The sequence below is a fragment of the Doryrhamphus excisus genome, chromosome 4 (assembly GCF_030265055.1).
Source record: "Doryrhamphus excisus isolate RoL2022-K1 chromosome 4, RoL_Dexc_1.0, whole genome shotgun sequence".
Lineage (NCBI taxonomy): Eukaryota > Metazoa > Chordata > Actinopteri > Syngnathiformes > Syngnathidae > Doryrhamphus > Doryrhamphus excisus.
In genome coordinates this window covers 19,790,993-19,808,112 of record NC_080469.1, presented here as the reverse complement: position 1 = coordinate 19,808,112, position 17,120 = coordinate 19,790,993, and the positions used below count along the sequence as shown (strand labels likewise).

General features: G+C 44.4%; 1 protein-coding gene across 1 annotated transcript in view; it reads right to left on the bottom strand.

Annotated features, from left to right (window-relative positions):
• smarca2 (SWI/SNF related, matrix associated, actin dependent regulator of chromatin, subfamily a, member 2) overlaps positions 1 to 15,523 on the bottom strand; it is a 33,065-nt gene extending 17,542 nt beyond the window's left edge. The window contains exons 1-20 of the mRNA XM_058070369.1: positions 15,392 to 15,523; positions 14,258 to 14,501; positions 13,662 to 13,791; positions 13,207 to 13,581; positions 12,955 to 13,056; positions 12,201 to 12,453; positions 11,988 to 12,114; positions 11,708 to 11,881; positions 11,447 to 11,620; positions 10,491 to 10,661; positions 10,313 to 10,366; positions 8,472 to 8,602; positions 8,331 to 8,388; positions 8,050 to 8,147; positions 7,520 to 7,667; positions 5,589 to 5,752; positions 3,092 to 3,158; positions 2,891 to 3,001; positions 1,560 to 1,802; positions 1,240 to 1,353 (exon numbers count right to left, since the gene is read on the bottom strand). Coding sequence (XP_057926352.1) covers positions 1,240 to 1,353; positions 1,560 to 1,802; positions 2,891 to 3,001; positions 3,092 to 3,158; positions 5,589 to 5,752; positions 7,520 to 7,667; positions 8,050 to 8,147; positions 8,331 to 8,388; positions 8,472 to 8,602; positions 10,313 to 10,366; positions 10,491 to 10,661; positions 11,447 to 11,620; positions 11,708 to 11,881; positions 11,988 to 12,114; positions 12,201 to 12,453; positions 12,955 to 13,056; positions 13,207 to 13,581; positions 13,662 to 13,791; positions 14,258 to 14,491 — 2,928 coding nt within the window. The 5' untranslated portion in view covers positions 14,492 to 14,501; positions 15,392 to 15,523. The remainder of the gene's footprint in view (positions 1 to 1,239; positions 1,354 to 1,559; positions 1,803 to 2,890; positions 3,002 to 3,091; positions 3,159 to 5,588; positions 5,753 to 7,519; positions 7,668 to 8,049; positions 8,148 to 8,330; positions 8,389 to 8,471; positions 8,603 to 10,312; positions 10,367 to 10,490; positions 10,662 to 11,446; positions 11,621 to 11,707; positions 11,882 to 11,987; positions 12,115 to 12,200; positions 12,454 to 12,954; positions 13,057 to 13,206; positions 13,582 to 13,661; positions 13,792 to 14,257; positions 14,502 to 15,391) is intronic.
• Between the last annotated feature and the right edge of the window lie 1,597 nt (positions 15,524 to 17,120).

Below are 17,120 nucleotides of genomic sequence, written 5' to 3'. Positions count from 1 at the left end.
ATGCATCACTGCACAAGTCCTCAGACACATTCACAGCTTCACAGACTCTTCAGAGGGCACATAACGTCCTATATGGGGCTGTAATAAACTCCTCCCTACAGGCAAGTATGACACTGTGGCGACCCGTTAAAGAGTTTCAGATGTCCGACGTGAGTGAGGAGGAAGGCTGCAGTGAATGTGTGGGACAGCTACAGCTACGTTTGCTGATATTCTTCTAGCTAGGTTTGCTGACAACATTACAGCACAGACACGTCTCATGAATTGGAAATCTCTGTAGGTAGTATCGCAAATGCCGATACAGTCGTCCCTCGTTTATCATGGTTAATTGGTTCCAGACCGTGATAAGTGAATTTCGGTCAAATAGGAAACAATATTAAGAAACAGAGCCCCTTAGACATGACAAAAACCCCAACGGTCAAGTTTACAATCCTATTATCATCACTGTGCACAGGCTACAGTGTCACTGCAGGGACATTGCGGGTGGCCACTGCTAGCATAGCAAACTACTCTCCAATTTACTTATTCTAAACTTCAAGTGTTTCAAACGGAATGGAGAAGAAGGATAAAGAGGCCAAAAAACTTACCACTTCCGCACAGAATGAGAGGAGAACCCCCCTCCCACTCAATCTCATGTGGGAGTGATAGTATTTGTATTTTAGTTAATTTAGTTACGTCAATAGGCATACTTTTATGCTTGAAAATGCTCCCTTTAGGCCAAAACACAACTTGCTTAAATACAGTATGCAGTTTTCTTTCTCATATTCAACCGTAAAACAGCTATCATTAATTCATATTTTATTTTCAAACTGCCATAGACTGAGGGGGCGATGTAGCGAGGGAGGACTCTACAGCAGTCATGTCCTGTGTTGATGCGCTTGGCAGTTTTACAGTGAATTTACAACCAAAGCAATGCGACAAGTGTGTGATACTGGAGGCACAAGACAGCGCTCTTGGCGTGTGATTGGATGTTAAGTACTGTTATAAACACACCGCATGTGAACGGGATTCAAATAAAAACATCTATAAATCCAACAAGACATATATAAACATGTATGGCAGTTTAAATGTGTTCTGCTGAAATTTGTGAAGTGGTGAAGTGGCAGAGGACTTTGGGGGAGGCGCTGTAGCTTGAGGAAAAAAAAAAAAAAAAAAAAGACAACCAATATATTTCCATAAAATCAGTTTACAGCAGAGCAAACACATTCCTCAGTTGTCGCTAAATGAAAACCTGACTCTCACCTTCTCCGGCAGCTGAGACTCCACCTCTTTCTTCAGGCGGCGCAGCAGGAAGGGGCGGAGCACCTTGTGCAAGCGGCGAATAATCAGGATGGTCTCCTCCTCATTCAGGTCAACCTAAACACAGAGGGGAGTGTGCCGGTGACGCCACAAGTGAATTCCCTGCAAGGTTCTCCGAAGCTGGCTGCTAGAGTGATGTGCATCTGTTATTACTGTGTGTCGCATTTAAAACAGCCTTGAGACCGCCAATGTATTTCAGCGTGTATAGTATGGAGCGCTTGGATGCAACACAATGACAATGTGTAGGCTCCAACGGCACATACCCTCTCCCCCGTCATGGCGAAGGGAGCGTTGAACCACTGCTCAAAGGTGCTGCAGCTCTTAAAGATGGTGGGCAGCAGGAAGTTGAGCAGCGCCCACAGCTCGGGCAGCTTGTTCTGCAGCGGCGTGCCGGTGAGGAGGAGGCGGCGGGGGGCCACGTAATGTGTGTTCAGCACCTGGGTCAGCTTACAGTGATGGTTCTTCATGCGGTGACCCTCGTCAACGATCATGTACTTCCAGCGGATCTGGGACAAAGAAATCCATTATGTGGTTACTTCCGCACCATTACAAGCTAAGAAGACAGCCAATGCGAGATGCTGTGGTCTTCCTGCTCCATGGCACAGTGTGTGTGTGTTTATATGTGTACATATGTGTATACTGTTGGTATTAGCAGTCTTGCTCTTTTTTATGTCCATTTTTGCTGCCTTTTTTCTAAATACTTACTAAATATACTAAATACTTCCAACTTTCTTCTTAAACATTGCCATTAATAATATTAGGACTTTATTCCCTTAACATTTTTACATTATTCCTATAATATTAAGTAACTTTCCCCCCAACCTTGTTTTGTTTTGTTTGTTTCTTATGTTACCACTTAAAAAAAAAAAATTCTTGACTATTTCAACCCCTTGCCTCTAAAATGAGTTATTTTTCCTCCTAATATTACATGTCTGTTCTTGTGAAATTACATTTTTTTTGTCTTTGTCGTTGGACTTTATGCACATAAAATAATATTCATTTATTTAAAATTTATTCAATTTAAAATATTTTTTCCAACTATTTTAACTTCTTCCTTTAGATGATGACTTTATTCTCATCATACTAAGAGCTCATTCTCGTAGCATTAAATCTTTTTCCTCAAAATACAACTTTATTTATTCATTTGTTTCTTTCTCATAATTCTTTCCTCGGTCTCATGCTGCCTGCGTGTTGGCCACCTTCTGTCGCATCTTTGTTAGCCGTTTTCCTGTTCCTTGGTTTTTCTTCTCCTGCTGGGGCGCATTCCTGTTTCCACCCCCCCATGGTGAGTTTACGCTAGCCCCAGCCGTGCCTCCTGGGCCTACTTTGTTCTTGCTACTTTTCAGTCCCCTTTCTCTCCATGTGACTTTACTGAACCTTCCTGCCACCGTGCCTCTTCCCCCCCGACCTGCCCATAACTGAACGTGACACGATAAGGACGATCTACGCATTTATGGTATTTCCATTGCCTCCTTTGGGGTAAAAAAAATATTTTGATATTCTAACAGGCATCCTCAAGGGTTTGACTGTAGACTTAAAATGTATGAGATGGGAAAGAAGAGAGGATTAAAGACGTCGGGGAAACATATCTCACCTTGGCCAGTATATGCTTGTCCTTGATGATGTATTCATACGTCGTCAGCAAAACGTTGAATTTTCCGCTTCGGAGCTGTGGCACAAGTCCACGTCTCAAGGCAGGGGTTCCCTTGTGGAGGAGAAAAGCGAAGATGTTGTTTTTTTATTTATTTATTTATTTTTTAATGGAGTGGGGTCCTGGATTTTATTTGCTTTTCACCTTGTATGCAATTTTGACCACGGATGGTGCCCACTTGTCAAGTTCATACACCCAGTTGGACAAAGTCCTGAAAGTGAAAAAAAATTATCTCTATAACCTTGAGGGAGAAAACACAGAGAGGCAGACAGTAAAAGGCCCATTTATAAATCTACCACCATGTACGAAGCACTAGCTGGCTTCGAAAGAGTTCTGTTGACTTTCCATGGAGTGTGGTCCCCTTTTTCCTTTACAACAGTGACTTTTTAATGGTGAGCTAACGGTAGAGCCTGTTGACAAGCAGGCTTCGCTACACATCTTAAAATGCAGCCTGAAGCTCTGACAACTATCTGCCAGTCAGCTCCAGACGTATGTGTTATAAGTTTGATCATTTTTGTTATTTTTCAGCACATGACAAGCATTTCTTCTGTTAATCGTTACTGCAGCAAAATAATCTTGTCTTGACATTGACTTTATTTTTCCCATTTTGCTGGGTTTTTTTTTTTTTTTGGGGGGGGGGGGGGTTCCTCCAATTCTACAATGTGACGTGGGCTGAGCTTTGGACGCCCCTGGTATTAAAAAGTGGATACTTACTTTACTACTAAAGTAGGGACAAAGACAGCTCATTAGCCTTAAAGCTACGGACACACAAAATGGCGTGGTCCCTGTCGGGCAGCAAGGGCCACATCGTGAAAAAAATGAAAGGATGCAACTTTGATGCTTTGCTCATTTATGCCGAGAAGTTATATATGTTTCAGGAAAAAAATGCATCTCAGCTTTGATACAGGTGAAAAACTGCATTATTGGTGTCAGTTAGTTCTATGTTACTTTTGTAATGTTATGACTTTCCATAATATTGTAACTTACCCCCATCCAATTTTACAAAAAAAATGTGTTTGTTTCTCATAATATTACGACTTTTTCCTTCATATTTCCACTCTATGCTACTAAAATGACATTTTTATCCTCATATCTACAAGTATAATTGTGGCTTTTTTCTCGTTAAAATACAACTATTTTTCTCTTTGAATTTTTACTTTATTTACATGAAATTACAGCCCATTTTCTCCTTAAATAATCTTTGTAATTTTTTTTCAATGGATGAGATGGCCCTTTATTGATCTTGTCACTTATACAGAAGGACAAGCAAAATTGTGCAATCGTCCATCCATAGCTTTCTGTGCTGGCGATGGTGTAGCTGCTCTATAGGAGTCCACAACTCAGTACAAAGGGCCGAAAAATGAGTATAATAGGCCCCCATTAAAAATGATGAAAAATACTATAATAAGATTACTGTTAAGCTTCACTGCCAAAACAGCAATGAAAACAGATAAGGACTCATCTAACACTCATCCTTCAGCACCAGCAGCTGCCAATTGACTCCAGAATGACATCGTAATTGGAAGTAAAAAGATGAATTCCACCAGAGAATCCGAGCCTGGCTGTATGAACTTGGAGAGTGAAGCATGCATCAACAGCAGGTGTTGAGCTAGAGGCTTGTCTATGTGAAGGGATTCGAGGTGGGAGAAAAGGAGCGTTTCATGAATTAATTAGGAAGAAAGGCTAAGAAGGAGCCCACACTGTGACTCCTCATCATCATTTACTGTACGGCTTCACCTTAGCAGAGATTTGCATGCTGGCTCCCCGGCTGTATGTTTCTGCACATTGAATACCATTCATCTTATATATGCCCTACAAAGATATATATATATATATACGTATATATTATATATATATATACATATATATGTATATAATATATATATATATTATATATATATTTGTATATAATATATACAAATTGATATTGATTTGGATAGCAGCGATGCTGCCAGTATCAGCATATTAACGGAAAATAAAAATTAGTACAAATAGTTAGAAAATAATATAATTGTATTGTAATATTATTTTAGTAGCACAGAGTTGAAGTAGGAAAAAAATATTTTTTTAAGTCATATTATTCTGCCGATTCTATAAGAACTATAAAGCTTTGTGTGCTGGTTATCGCGTGTAGCTGCTCTAGGAGTCCACAACTCAATACAAAGGGAAGACAAATGAGCATAGCATTGTGTGTAGGTCCCCTTAAAGAAGAAACAGCAAGAGAGAGCCAAGATCCAAGTTGATTCTAATGATGGGCTTTTTCATCTATGTCACAAACATAAGATGGCCCTTGCATCCCTTTAGTTTCAGTTGTGCTCTCGCCGGATAAAATTTGGACAGCCCCATAAAAAGTCACTTATGCATAAAAGCAGAGCTTTTCATGAAGGGCTACTTTGTGGATACGCATGCTTGAGTGTTGATCGATTGGAAAAAATGATCCATTTATTTCCTCTAATGGCCACTACTGCTTAGTGCATCCGAGTGCATCCGAGTCCCCCGTGTTCCACATTTGGAGTGCTTCTATCACTTTGACTTGAACAGTCCAGGCCTGTACCGCGCAGAACACTGTTCACATCACTTAACTGTACAAAAAAACCAAAGCGGCAGCAGGATAAAAGCCATACGAAGAAGAGGTACTGACGAGAGAGGGACGATGATGAGATAGGGACCGTTGAGCCTCTTGTGCTCCATCAGGTAGGTGATGAGAGCGATGGTTTGGATGGTCTTGCCCAGGCCCATCTCGTCAGCCAGGATGCCGTTTAAGTTGTTGTTGTACAGGGACACCATCCACTCCAGACCCTGGATCTAAACAGCATGGAGGGGGTGGGTAAGGTTAAAATGTCCAAACGCCACCGTGTTGTTTCCCGGAGGCCGTGCTGAACATGTGTCAAGCGTGTCAAAGAAACAAAACAATTCCAGCGGCGTTCCAAAGGAGAGGTAATCTGAATCGCAAATTCAAGCAAATCTCTTCTCACTCCCAGATGACAGGCATGCATAATGAATAAATAATGTAGCTTAGCATATTTTACAATGCAACGACAAATGACTACAACATGAAAGAATGAAAGGTGGTGTCAGTGTGTTACCCCGGCCTCTGTGGATGCAAATTATCTAGAAGAAGTTTATTGGAGCTGCAACAGAAAATAACTTTTATCTCCTCGCCACTTTGGCATTTCATGCTGAAAGTAACCCACGGGTGGTCACATAATGAGGTGCGCAAGGCGGCGTGCGGCCCCCTCTGAGACAATGAGCAGATAATGGGAGGAACAGTAAAGGCCAGAGCACAATGTCATCTCACAGTGTGACCGGCAACCCATGACAAAGTACATGTTGCTTGCCTGACAGCCTGGATTAATATATTCAAAAATGAGGGTTAAAATTAAGAAAACCTGGTGATGAAGCCATATGATGGTGTCGGTAACTATTGTCATATGGAATTTTTTTTTTGTGGTTACACGTCTGAAAGGTTTGCACCGTGTGCTTCCCATCCAATTACCGTGAGGATGGAAAGGAGCTCCCCGCGTATCTGAGTATACGCGTATCGTAAGTGAAAGTCTGGCACACCATAAATCACACACGGACTAAATAAAAATGGGAACAGCCCCTCTCCCGCAAGGTCCATTTCCACCTCAAACAACAAGCTTCACACCCACATTGGCTGCGGTCTGGTAAGATGATGACATCGCACGATGGCGAGCAAAGAAGCAGCTGTCAGTCAGAACGCACGGCATCCTCCTGAGTCCCACGGATAGTGATATTTGATACTATTTCCACACAACTTTACACTCTGGTATGTCAAGGAGTGCTCCGCGTAGGCGGCCTTACTTAAGGATCAACCTGGCGTGTCCAGGCTCTTGACTTATAGGGGTGTGCCAGTGAAAGAGAAGGATTCCGTCACACTGATCCGCATCAGTACAGATGGCACTCTGCACTCGACACTGTGTACCCTGATGGCAGTGATGCGGTAGTAATAATGTCATGATATTTGATTAGGACATGTCAACAGCTACTGTTATTCAAATGCAAATAGTTTGAGGCCTGGAATTGCAAGCACTTCCACGGTGTTAACAGGCCTGTCAGCTGCCAATGCAAACTCCTGATGAGGGTGACGCTGGAGTTACAGTCACAAATGGGTTTGAAGCCACCCCACACTCCATAGGGGGCTGAAGTGTTTTTTTTTTTAATCATAAGAACATGTGACGAGTGCTAGGGAAAAGTGTTATTATCATTAGCTGCTGCCACAGGGAAATGTGATTTTTTTTTTCATTCAGCGATGCGACGCAAAGGATGTGTGTGTTGCTCCCAGCTGATGTGCCAGAATTCATTAGATTGGATTAGAAAGAACTTCACTGACGACCCCCAGGGTGTGTGCATTGAGGGTAACCGAGGGGAGGTTCATTAAAGATGATATTGTTCTTTGGTGTTCTTTGTGTGCTGTACTTGTGATTGGCAGGTGACTGCCCAGCAGGGAGGGACTCCACCCTCGTAAACAGGATATGAGTCCTGCAAACTGGATGACCGTGGGATGCAGGTCGGCATATTATTAATTTGCTGCTCACTACAGGAGCGTACCTGGTACTGTTTGAGCATGCCGTTGATCAGAAGAGACGACTGCTTCTCTACCCTCTCGATAACAGCGTGGGCCACACCGTAGTAAGACTGGGAGCTGGTCTGGCCCGTCGGGACGCTGTACTCGTCGTCCACATCCTGCTTGGCTGACCTGAAGGTGGGAGTGGGATTTTTATGACAGTATATCAATAGAAGTGACACTTGAATATACTTTTCCACTTCACTCTTGTCCAGCTTGTATATGAGCATAGATCTACTATCCAGTCAACCCAACCGCAGCACTGGTGCAACCCCAGACTGTGAAGCTTAATTGGAGGCAGGGCAATATTTTGCGACACACGTGTTGCCGGCTTTTAAAGGTAACGCCGTAACACGTGTGTGTAAATCTATTCTCTTACACAAGCTGTAAATTGACTACTCTCTGGTATGTCTTGTGTTGGCTAAAATCTATGGCTTGCACTCCCGTATGCCAGATACTGTATCCAGTACCAATGTGCTTCAGTGTGTTCAAAGAGACTGAAGGGATACAGTACTCGATAATGTGCTTGGCAGCAGTCACACATCCTCCCTCCTCGTTGGGATCGATTACGGTCTTCTCCTCGCTTTCTGCCTTTGCCCCCTCTTCTTCTTCCTTAAAAAGGTTTGATGACACACGGGTGCAATATTTTATAGAATCAGCACGAATGAGAGAATAAATCAGTGAGATGAGAGAATAAGTAGTGAAGTGTGGACAGCTGCAGCCCCCTAGTGGACTACAGAGAGATTTAAGGTCATGATTATAGCAGGGTTGTAAAGTACACCAATATGGGCATACCTCCTCCTCAAATTCGGAGCCGCTCTCCTCGCTGTCGGACCGAGGCGCCACCTCGTACCTGCATCCAGGAAAAAGAGACAATTATTTATCGTATTATGTTCTTTTTTTGCTTTTTTCAAGCATCATATGCTGCCTCCTCACCCGGGGTTCATCTCAAGCCACGCCTCCAGCTGGCTGGACTTGGGAGCATCTGTTCCCTGTAAAACTTTCCCCGTCTCCGTCTGAATGACTTTGACGGGCAGCTCACTCATCTGGCTGCTCTCGTCCATCGGCTGCAAACGTAGCACAAGGAGAGAGACCTTACGTAAGACAACCGAGGGTGTTGCTCCACTTGAGACAAACAGTCATGTGGAGAGACAATTTTTTGTCCCTGTGAGCTGTCTCCTCTTTTATATATTTGCTCTCTGAGCAGCCCATGCGATGTATTTGTTTCACCAAAATCAATCCATTATTACGTTGCCTCCCTTTCTCCGATATCAGTCGCTAATTTAGATGAATTCTGCACATAAGTGTCCATCGACTTTTTGCCGCTTTCACGGCTGCAAACAATAAAAGCGGAGACAACAATCCAAGCTGGAGGTGGAAGCTTGATCATAAAAAAGTGTGCCTGGGTGAAATGACAACAATTATATGGACAATGGACAATTTGGATGAAGACACAAGTCATTTCTTCATCCTCGCCATGCGAACTCTGCATCCCAAAGAATAAATCCAGATAATAAACCTGTTATCAGGCTCCTTGCTGGGTCTCTACAGACGGGGCCAAAGACAAACAGCCGCTAATACATTAAAAAGCTTTGTAAAATTGCTCATCAAGGAGAAGGCCAAAGTATTTGCAGGTCAAAGGAAAAAAACTGCTTACACACACACACTACATCATCGTTTACTGCTTGCAGGATCTTACTATTCTTTTAATGTGCACCCTAAATGCTCAAAACTGTAGGCGGATGCAGACGATAGCTATTATTCATTTGTAATGTGAAAAATCATTACATAAAACAAGTTGTGGTTTTTTGTTCTTGAATGATTTGGAGTACGTGAGACAGCAGAAAGGAAAACATGGCTCTCTTTGGCCAAAGTACATTTACCACCAATTATACAAGACAGCAGCAACAGAACCGATGTTGTAATAGCAGTACGGACCAGCAAGAAAAGCGCTCACAAGTTTATTGTATCAGCGCAGCCTTGGCAGTAATGCGGGTCGCTGTACCGGACCGTCGTGGTGAAAAGAGAGCTGAGCCGGAAGCCAAAGCTCTCAATTTACCGGTCGATCTATGTTCCCACCCTCACCTATGGCCATGAGCTTTGGGTCAGGCGGCTGAAATGAGTTTCCTCCGTAGGGTAGCTGGACTCACCCTAAGAGATAGGGTGAGGAGCTCATTCATCCGGGAGGAGCTCAGAGTAGAGCCGCTTCTCCTTCGCATCGGGAGGAGTCAGTTGAAGTGGCTCGGGCATCTAGTCCGGATGCCTCCCGGACGCCTCCCTGGTGAGGTGTTCCGGGCATGCCGAGCCGAGAAAAGGCCCCGGGGCAGACCTAGGACACGCTGGAGGGATTATGTCTCACAGCTGGCCTGGGAATGCCTTGGTGTCCTCCCGGTGGAGCTGGAGGAGGTGGCCGGGGACCGGGAAGTCTGGGCTTCCCTACTGAGACTGCTGCCCCCGCGACCCAGACCCGGATAAGCGGAGGAAAATGGATGGATGGATGGAGTTTATTGTAAACGACAGTGGGCACGTGTAACACACGACTTCCACACAGACAGCTGAGTAATGCAACCAACATTTTAAAGCGCACGCAGAGGTAGAAAAGGCTGCTGGATGCTGACCCCTCATGATATTTCAAATGCAGTGACTGCCATCGTTTATAAAGTTTATAAGTTGATAAAAAACAAGATCAGGTGGTGGCTGTTGATGCCATTGTTTTCGACCCAGCGTTAATCAGAGGCCCTGGCACTCATTTGCTTGCGTGTGGCAAAGTGACTTACTTCTCCATCAGGTCCAATCGCACTGGTGCCTTCGCCGCCTTCTCCGTCCACCCTCTAAACACACAAACGCATCATGAGCAACGACAGCAGACTGTGATCACCATGCAATGTTTTCATGTCTCGAGGAATGCTTCCTTCCTTCCAAGGGAAACAATGATCGAGACGGCACGCAGCCCACCTTCTTCTTCTTCTTCCTCCTCTTCTTCTCCTTGGCCGCCTGCGCTGCTTTGTGTTCGTACACGAGAGAGGTGAGGTTGGCCACGTACTCATCCGTCTGCTGCAGCAAGTACGCCAGGCGCTTGTCCTTCTTTTGGTCAATGAGTTTACGGTAACCCTCCTCGTCTTCGGCCTGGGTTTGGGGGAATTCGACAGAAGGCATATGAGCTGCGGAAAAGGCTTACAATATTAGGTGTGGCTTGATGATCACGCAGGCCCAGAAGCCATCCCAGTGAGAGCAGACATTCAAAGTTTTATTACGATCTTATTTTGTCCATGAAACATTTAGCACTCGTACTACATGCTAGCGCTATGAAAATGCCTTAGTGTTTCCCCATAGCTGCATCTGCCTAGCACCCGGCAACGCTACTCTGGCTGCGGGGAGTCGTAGTAACAATTAGTCATCGGCAGCAGCTCTCACCAAGTCTACCATGATTAGTGGTAGCAAACGCTGCTGTAGACATAAGAAGCGGTTGTTGCCATGGGCGCTGTGAAATTAATCCACCCAGTAAGGAAGTTCTGGTAATACTTAAATTGCCCAAGATACTGCAAAATACTTAAAATATTATATTAATGTTATCATGACTGTGCTTGCTGCTACATGGTGAGAGCATGTATATAGAGCCATAAAATGTCAGTGGAGGTGTTTAGGTGGAGGGCTTTATAAGCACAACAGGTGAATTCCATTGCATTGCATTATTAGCTGCCTCATGCTAGAAGCTCTTCAATATTTGGAACACACAACAAAGAGAAAGACGTGTGTCTATGTTTCACGTAAGGACTGTGGATAACGGGCACAGATTGACAAAGTGTAGTCCTGTATTAAAATCCAAATTTTTGGTGGATCGATCTTAGGACATCCCTGAAGTAAGGTGAATGTGTTGTATTACGGTACATATTTGGTGTAGAGGTTCTTACCATTAGCCTCCTCATTCTCTCCTTCTCGATCCTTTCAGTCTCCTTTTTCTGCTCCCTCTCCGTGTTGGTGTGCCAGGTCGCAATGGCTCGAGTGAGCTTCTGCATTTTTCCGGACACGGAGCGGTGGTACTCCTTGAAGTCTTTAGCATGCTGAAGAATACTGTTGAGGTATTCCTGGGGAGTAAAAACGCACCCCAAACATTTAGCCAGTGCAGAGAGAGACACAAGTGCACATTGGTGTTAACAGGAGACGTATTGAACCTGGTGCTTCTGCCGGCGTTTCTTCTCCTGCTCCAGCTTCTGCTGCTTCTCCAACTTCTCTGTCATGCGCGCCTCCCTCAGCGTTTGCCGCTTGCTGCGTCGGTAGGCCTTGGAGTTGAGGGCCGTCTCCAGGGTGGTGTCCCGCCTCATGCACGCCACCACGTCCTGCCTCAGCTGGAGGAGGAGGGATGACAGCTCACATGTTGAATTTCATGTTTTAGATATTTATATATATACATATATAAAAAATGAACATGAGAGGGAACAAAATGTTGTTTACCTGCCGTTGGAAGTTGAGGAGGCGCAGTGCCTTGAGCTCCACCGTGGCCTTGGTCCTCAGGTCAGGCGGCAGGGACCCTGGCAGGCTCTCCAGTTCTTGGATGCGATGTGCAATCCGAGCCTGCAGCCTAATGGGAGTGAATAGTCATACTAATTCATCAAGAGATTCAGCAGCTAAAAAGGGCAATCTTCTGCCTTGCCTTGTAATAAGTACCTGTATTCCCTCTCCTGCAGGATGCCCACCGGGTCCAGGCCCTGGGGCTTCTGGATGGGCGTGACACGGTTCTGCTTCTGCTGCATCTGCAGCATGGGGGACACCTGCTGGCCTGCCGGCTGAGGGGTCATCGAGCCACCTGGCAGAGGCACGGACGGAATGGTGGGGGCAGGTGGAGGTGCGGGTGAGGGCCGACCGCTGGCAACCGGGGCGAGGTGCTTGGAGGCACTGGCTGGAGTCTCACCACCTTGGCCTGGAGAAGCAGAAGCTTTAGTGTTGGTGGTGGTGATGATGATGCAATGTCAGGATGCCATTGTATGTATGAACATAACCAGAGGGGTGGATTAAATTAAATACTATGATTCATTGTAAAAAAAAAAAAAAAAGCCAAAGATGATTTTGAAAAATCAGCTACGGTTTGCAAAGCTTGCAGTGGAGTTACATCATTTCATTTCAAAAGGTGTGGACTGTAGTTTGTTGTCAAACACAGTTCCATCAGTAACATCCTTTTCGGTCATGGTGGGAAAATGGAAAAGATGTGTGGATACTTGCAACAGTATGTAATACAGGGCCGTCTCAACCTTTCCTTGGATGCAGGTTTTGTACATTCAAGATGTTAACATGAGGGGGTTAACACGAGGGGTCTCCTGATACATTTTAACTTCCAATCCAATGCCGACTTTACAGCCTTTAATTAATTTCTGCTAAACTGTGATAGAGTGAGGTCTACCATTTACTACACTAGAATACATACTGTCAGGCCAAGGTTTGGGTCCGGTACTTTGACTGTGACCTTGCAGGGCTGGAGTGGGGCAGGGGCTTGACTGGGCTCCACCCAAAGATGCCATGGGCATGCCTTTAAATGAGAATAAGTTCAGAATGTTAACTCTGTGTGGTAAGTTGTCAATTAGTGTGCTCATGTTACTATAACACCACATATTACATGTTGGGAGCCATACTTGATGCTTTACTGCAGTAAGAAACACACAATAACGAATCTTCATACCTTGAGACCTGCTGTAGGGACTTCCGCTCGGCCCCTGTTGTTGCTGCTGCGGCTGCATCGGGGGTAGGCTCCTCTTCCCCTGAACAGCCAGCTGAAGGTTTTCAGGCAGTGGCTGCCCACGAGTCAGGATCTTGTAGGCCAGTATTTGCGCTCTGAGCTGCTGCAGCTGGGCCGGACTAAAAGTGGATGGTCCTCTGCCGTGCTGGCCCATGCCGGACATGCTGGGAAGGCCGCCGCCCCCTTGGGGATCCATGGGCATCATGGGGCTCTGCTGGGAGGGAGGCATGTGGGGCGGCGTGGGTCCTCCACCCCCGGACATAGGGCTGGAGGCGTGCTCATGCACCCCCATGGGCGACGGATGGGGGGACATGTACCCTAAGGCAAAGAAAAAAAACACAAAATCCCTTTAAGTGCACCCACAACATATAGTTGAAATAAAGAGGGGTTAAGTATACCCTGGCTATGCTGATCCATGGGACTCTGAGGGGGGCCCATGCCACTGTGAAGGGACCTCATGCCCACACCTTTCATGCTACCAAAGTGCATCACGTCTGCCATGGCCTTGTCGCTCATTCCCTCCATGGGCTGAAAACAAAACATCCATGTTATACTTCACTTTACAGAGCTTGCTAAAAAAGTAGGCTTCACTATACATATTATTCACATTTGGTGGGCTACTTTGGGAACCTATCACCCACGAGAAAAGAGGGAACATGTACACGTACAAATTTCACAAAAGCACTTCTTGGACACACTGCAAAGAAGCGTGGACAAACACAGCTCATTAGTATTAAAACTACAGCGCTATGGACCACAGCAGATGTGGCAGATATGGCAAAAGAAGACAAGTGTGATGACCACATCAAAGAAATTTGGAAGTACACATTTTTTCAGTAAGTAATAAACAAGGTTAACTAATTCTTGTATAACAGTTGGTCCTTATGTCTCGTGAAAATTATACAGACAATTGATTGTTTTGAAATTGTATTATACCCTGCTTAACTTCTTACTCCACTTCACTCTTGTCCAGAAATGTTATTTCCGTGTTTACCTTGTGCATAGAATACATAACATCTTGAGAGAAGTCGCCCTGCGCCTGTCCCTGCATGCCGTGGGCAGCGTTGGGCGTTCCGGGCCCGGGGCTGGGTCCCATCATACTGTGAACAGAGCCAGGCGAGGGGTCCGGTCCAGGGCTGGGGCCCAGGATGGGGCCCGGTGAAAGGCCCGCCCCTGGGGAAGGGCCAGGATGGGACATACCACTTGTGGTGTCCGAAGGGGTGGACATCTACCGAATGCTGGGAGGTTGGCGGCAGACAAAAGAAGAAATGGGTGGAATGTTAGTGGTGTTCATTCCCCGTCCCCAAAAACAAGCAAAACGTTAACTCTACATTGTCCATAGGTGGCATGACTCCAGCTCACCCAGGAAGTTGAGAGTTTAATAATAGTGTGACCTGTATAAATTATTGTTGTGAGCTCACTGCATTTAGAGCAGCTTTTATCATTTGGAAATATAGCAGTGTAATAGAATAGAATAAACTATATCCATATCCTACATATTCTAGCTTAGCCCCATTTTATACAACGAGTATGCAGTTATCCTGTTGGTATAGCTGGGGTTAGTAAACAGCCGTAATGACATATCAATCAGTGCTGTCCACATTCCAGTCGGTGCTTCAAAACAGATTCCTGGATAAAATGTAGATTTTCTTAAACAACATGTTATTTCGCTGCACCGTTAGCTTAGTTCCGGGGCGCTAAAAGCGGGCTCTGATTGGATCATGGCTCCCTCTAAAAATGGTGGCCATCACAGCAACAACTCGCATAACGTCACTTTGGATCAAAGTATGGACACCGAGCCTAGCTACAGTTCACCCCGCTCAGCCCTGGTCATGTTTAATGGCTCGACTGTGTTGTTGCATCTCCACAAATAACCTATCTAGGGTTACTGCTGTGGCTTCCCGCCCCTCTCGTCTCCCGCTGTCAAGGTTCGTAGCGAGCCACTGGCTATGCTAGCGGCTAAGCTAACGTTAGCCACCATGGCACTTGTAGCCTAGCATGCTAACTGGCCTGGGTGGTTCTGATTCTGGTAGGGTCCATGTCCTCCCCCCCAAAAAAAGTTTTGACAGCTATGAGCGCGCTACGCTCTTCAGTGGCGTTGGCAGTGAAGCGTGAAGAAATACCTTACCTCTCGGCTGAAGCCAAAGTGCACACACAACGAGACAGATGGATTTATTATAATGTTAGTCTTAAATATGACTGCAGTCGTCAAGTTCACTCCCCCTCCCTCCGTGCTGTTTTGCTGACATATTTAAAGTTGAGCTCCCCGTTGACGTCCCTCATTGGTCGTTTTACACAGGACGTCCCGCCTTCCTCGTATGCGGATTGGCTACTGTATCCTGTCGATCGTTTTGTGTTTTTTCCTGGGCGTGTGTTTTGGCGTTACTGTAACTTGGTGGCTGACACGTCCAAACTAGTTCGAATGGGACTAATTTGTCAACCAGAGGTTGTTTTACGCCATTTAACTATATGGAAAACAGAGAAACGACTTTGATTGTCCAACGCGAACCCCGCCTCACCTCACTGTTGATACAGCCATGGCCATTTCACAAGCTTTGCGGCTAACTTCCCCCTGTTTAGTTACTTTTGACTTTAGAATACTATTCCGAATAGAGCACGTCTTCCCAAAATGGCTGCCATATCGACCAGCATGTTTTGTGAGCACTATAGTTGCTCATTGACTTCTGATGCAGCAAATGAAAAATAGAGGCAGTATCGCTAATAGTATAACACTTTTAAACGTAAACAGCTTTGGTCGGCGTTACGCGGTAAATACTTTATTCGGTGTTTGTTTTACTAAATGTACAAGTACATGTAGTACATGTTGTCCCTTCATTTTAAACCACAAGGTGGCAGCAACGGCCAAGAGTCCCCACTTGATATCTGACACAGGTGACCTTTTCGGACAGGGGTGCCCAAACTTTTTCCACTGAGGTTCATTTGGTCTATCATCTATTCATTCATTCTAAGCAGTATTTTTTATTTTAAATAGTACTTGAATATTTTTAATATTAATGTTAATATTAAACGTTTTTTTCCAATTTCAGCTGTTGTTTTTTAAACTACTTCAACTTTCTTGTCAATTTTCTTCTTTTTCATTTTGACTTTATTCCCATAATATTTTGATTTTGTCATCATACCATTATAACTTTTTCTGCAACCAAATTTTTCAAAAAATTTCCACAACCTTATTTGTGGTTTTGCTTGGTTCTCATAATTTTACTTAAACAATTACTTTTTTCTTTAATATTTCAACTTTATGCTACACAAATGAGGTTATATTTCCTTACAATATTTTACATAATATATTACAATACTTTTAAAAAATATTCTTAATATTTTGTGTGGATAAAATCACTGCTGATTTTCCCATTTTGTTGTTGTTTTTCCTTATTAATTACCAACTAGTTCAACTTTCTCCTTGTACGTTTTCTCCTTTTAATTATGACTTTATTCCAATCATATTTTGATGTAATTGTCAGCACAGTTCAACTTTTTCCGCAGCATCATTTTCCAAAAATTCCAACTTCATTCATTGCTGTGTTTGTTACTCATCATTTTGCAAAGTTAAAACAAAACTATAAAAATATAATACTTTTTTCATTTATGCTACTAAAATGATGTTATTTTTCTTCATAATATTACAACAATATTAAATTTTTGCTGTTTTCTTGTTATTTTAATAGGTGGCCCTCGGGCCAGGCTTTGAACACCCCTTCCACTGTGCAGAGCATCATTTGTTTACCTCTAAACGTTTAACCTCTGATCTCGGCCCAGACTGCCCCCCTCCCCACAAAAAGGATGTGGATGTAAATGCTAGCCAAATAAAGAAACCTAAGTAACTTTGCGGCGGCAGG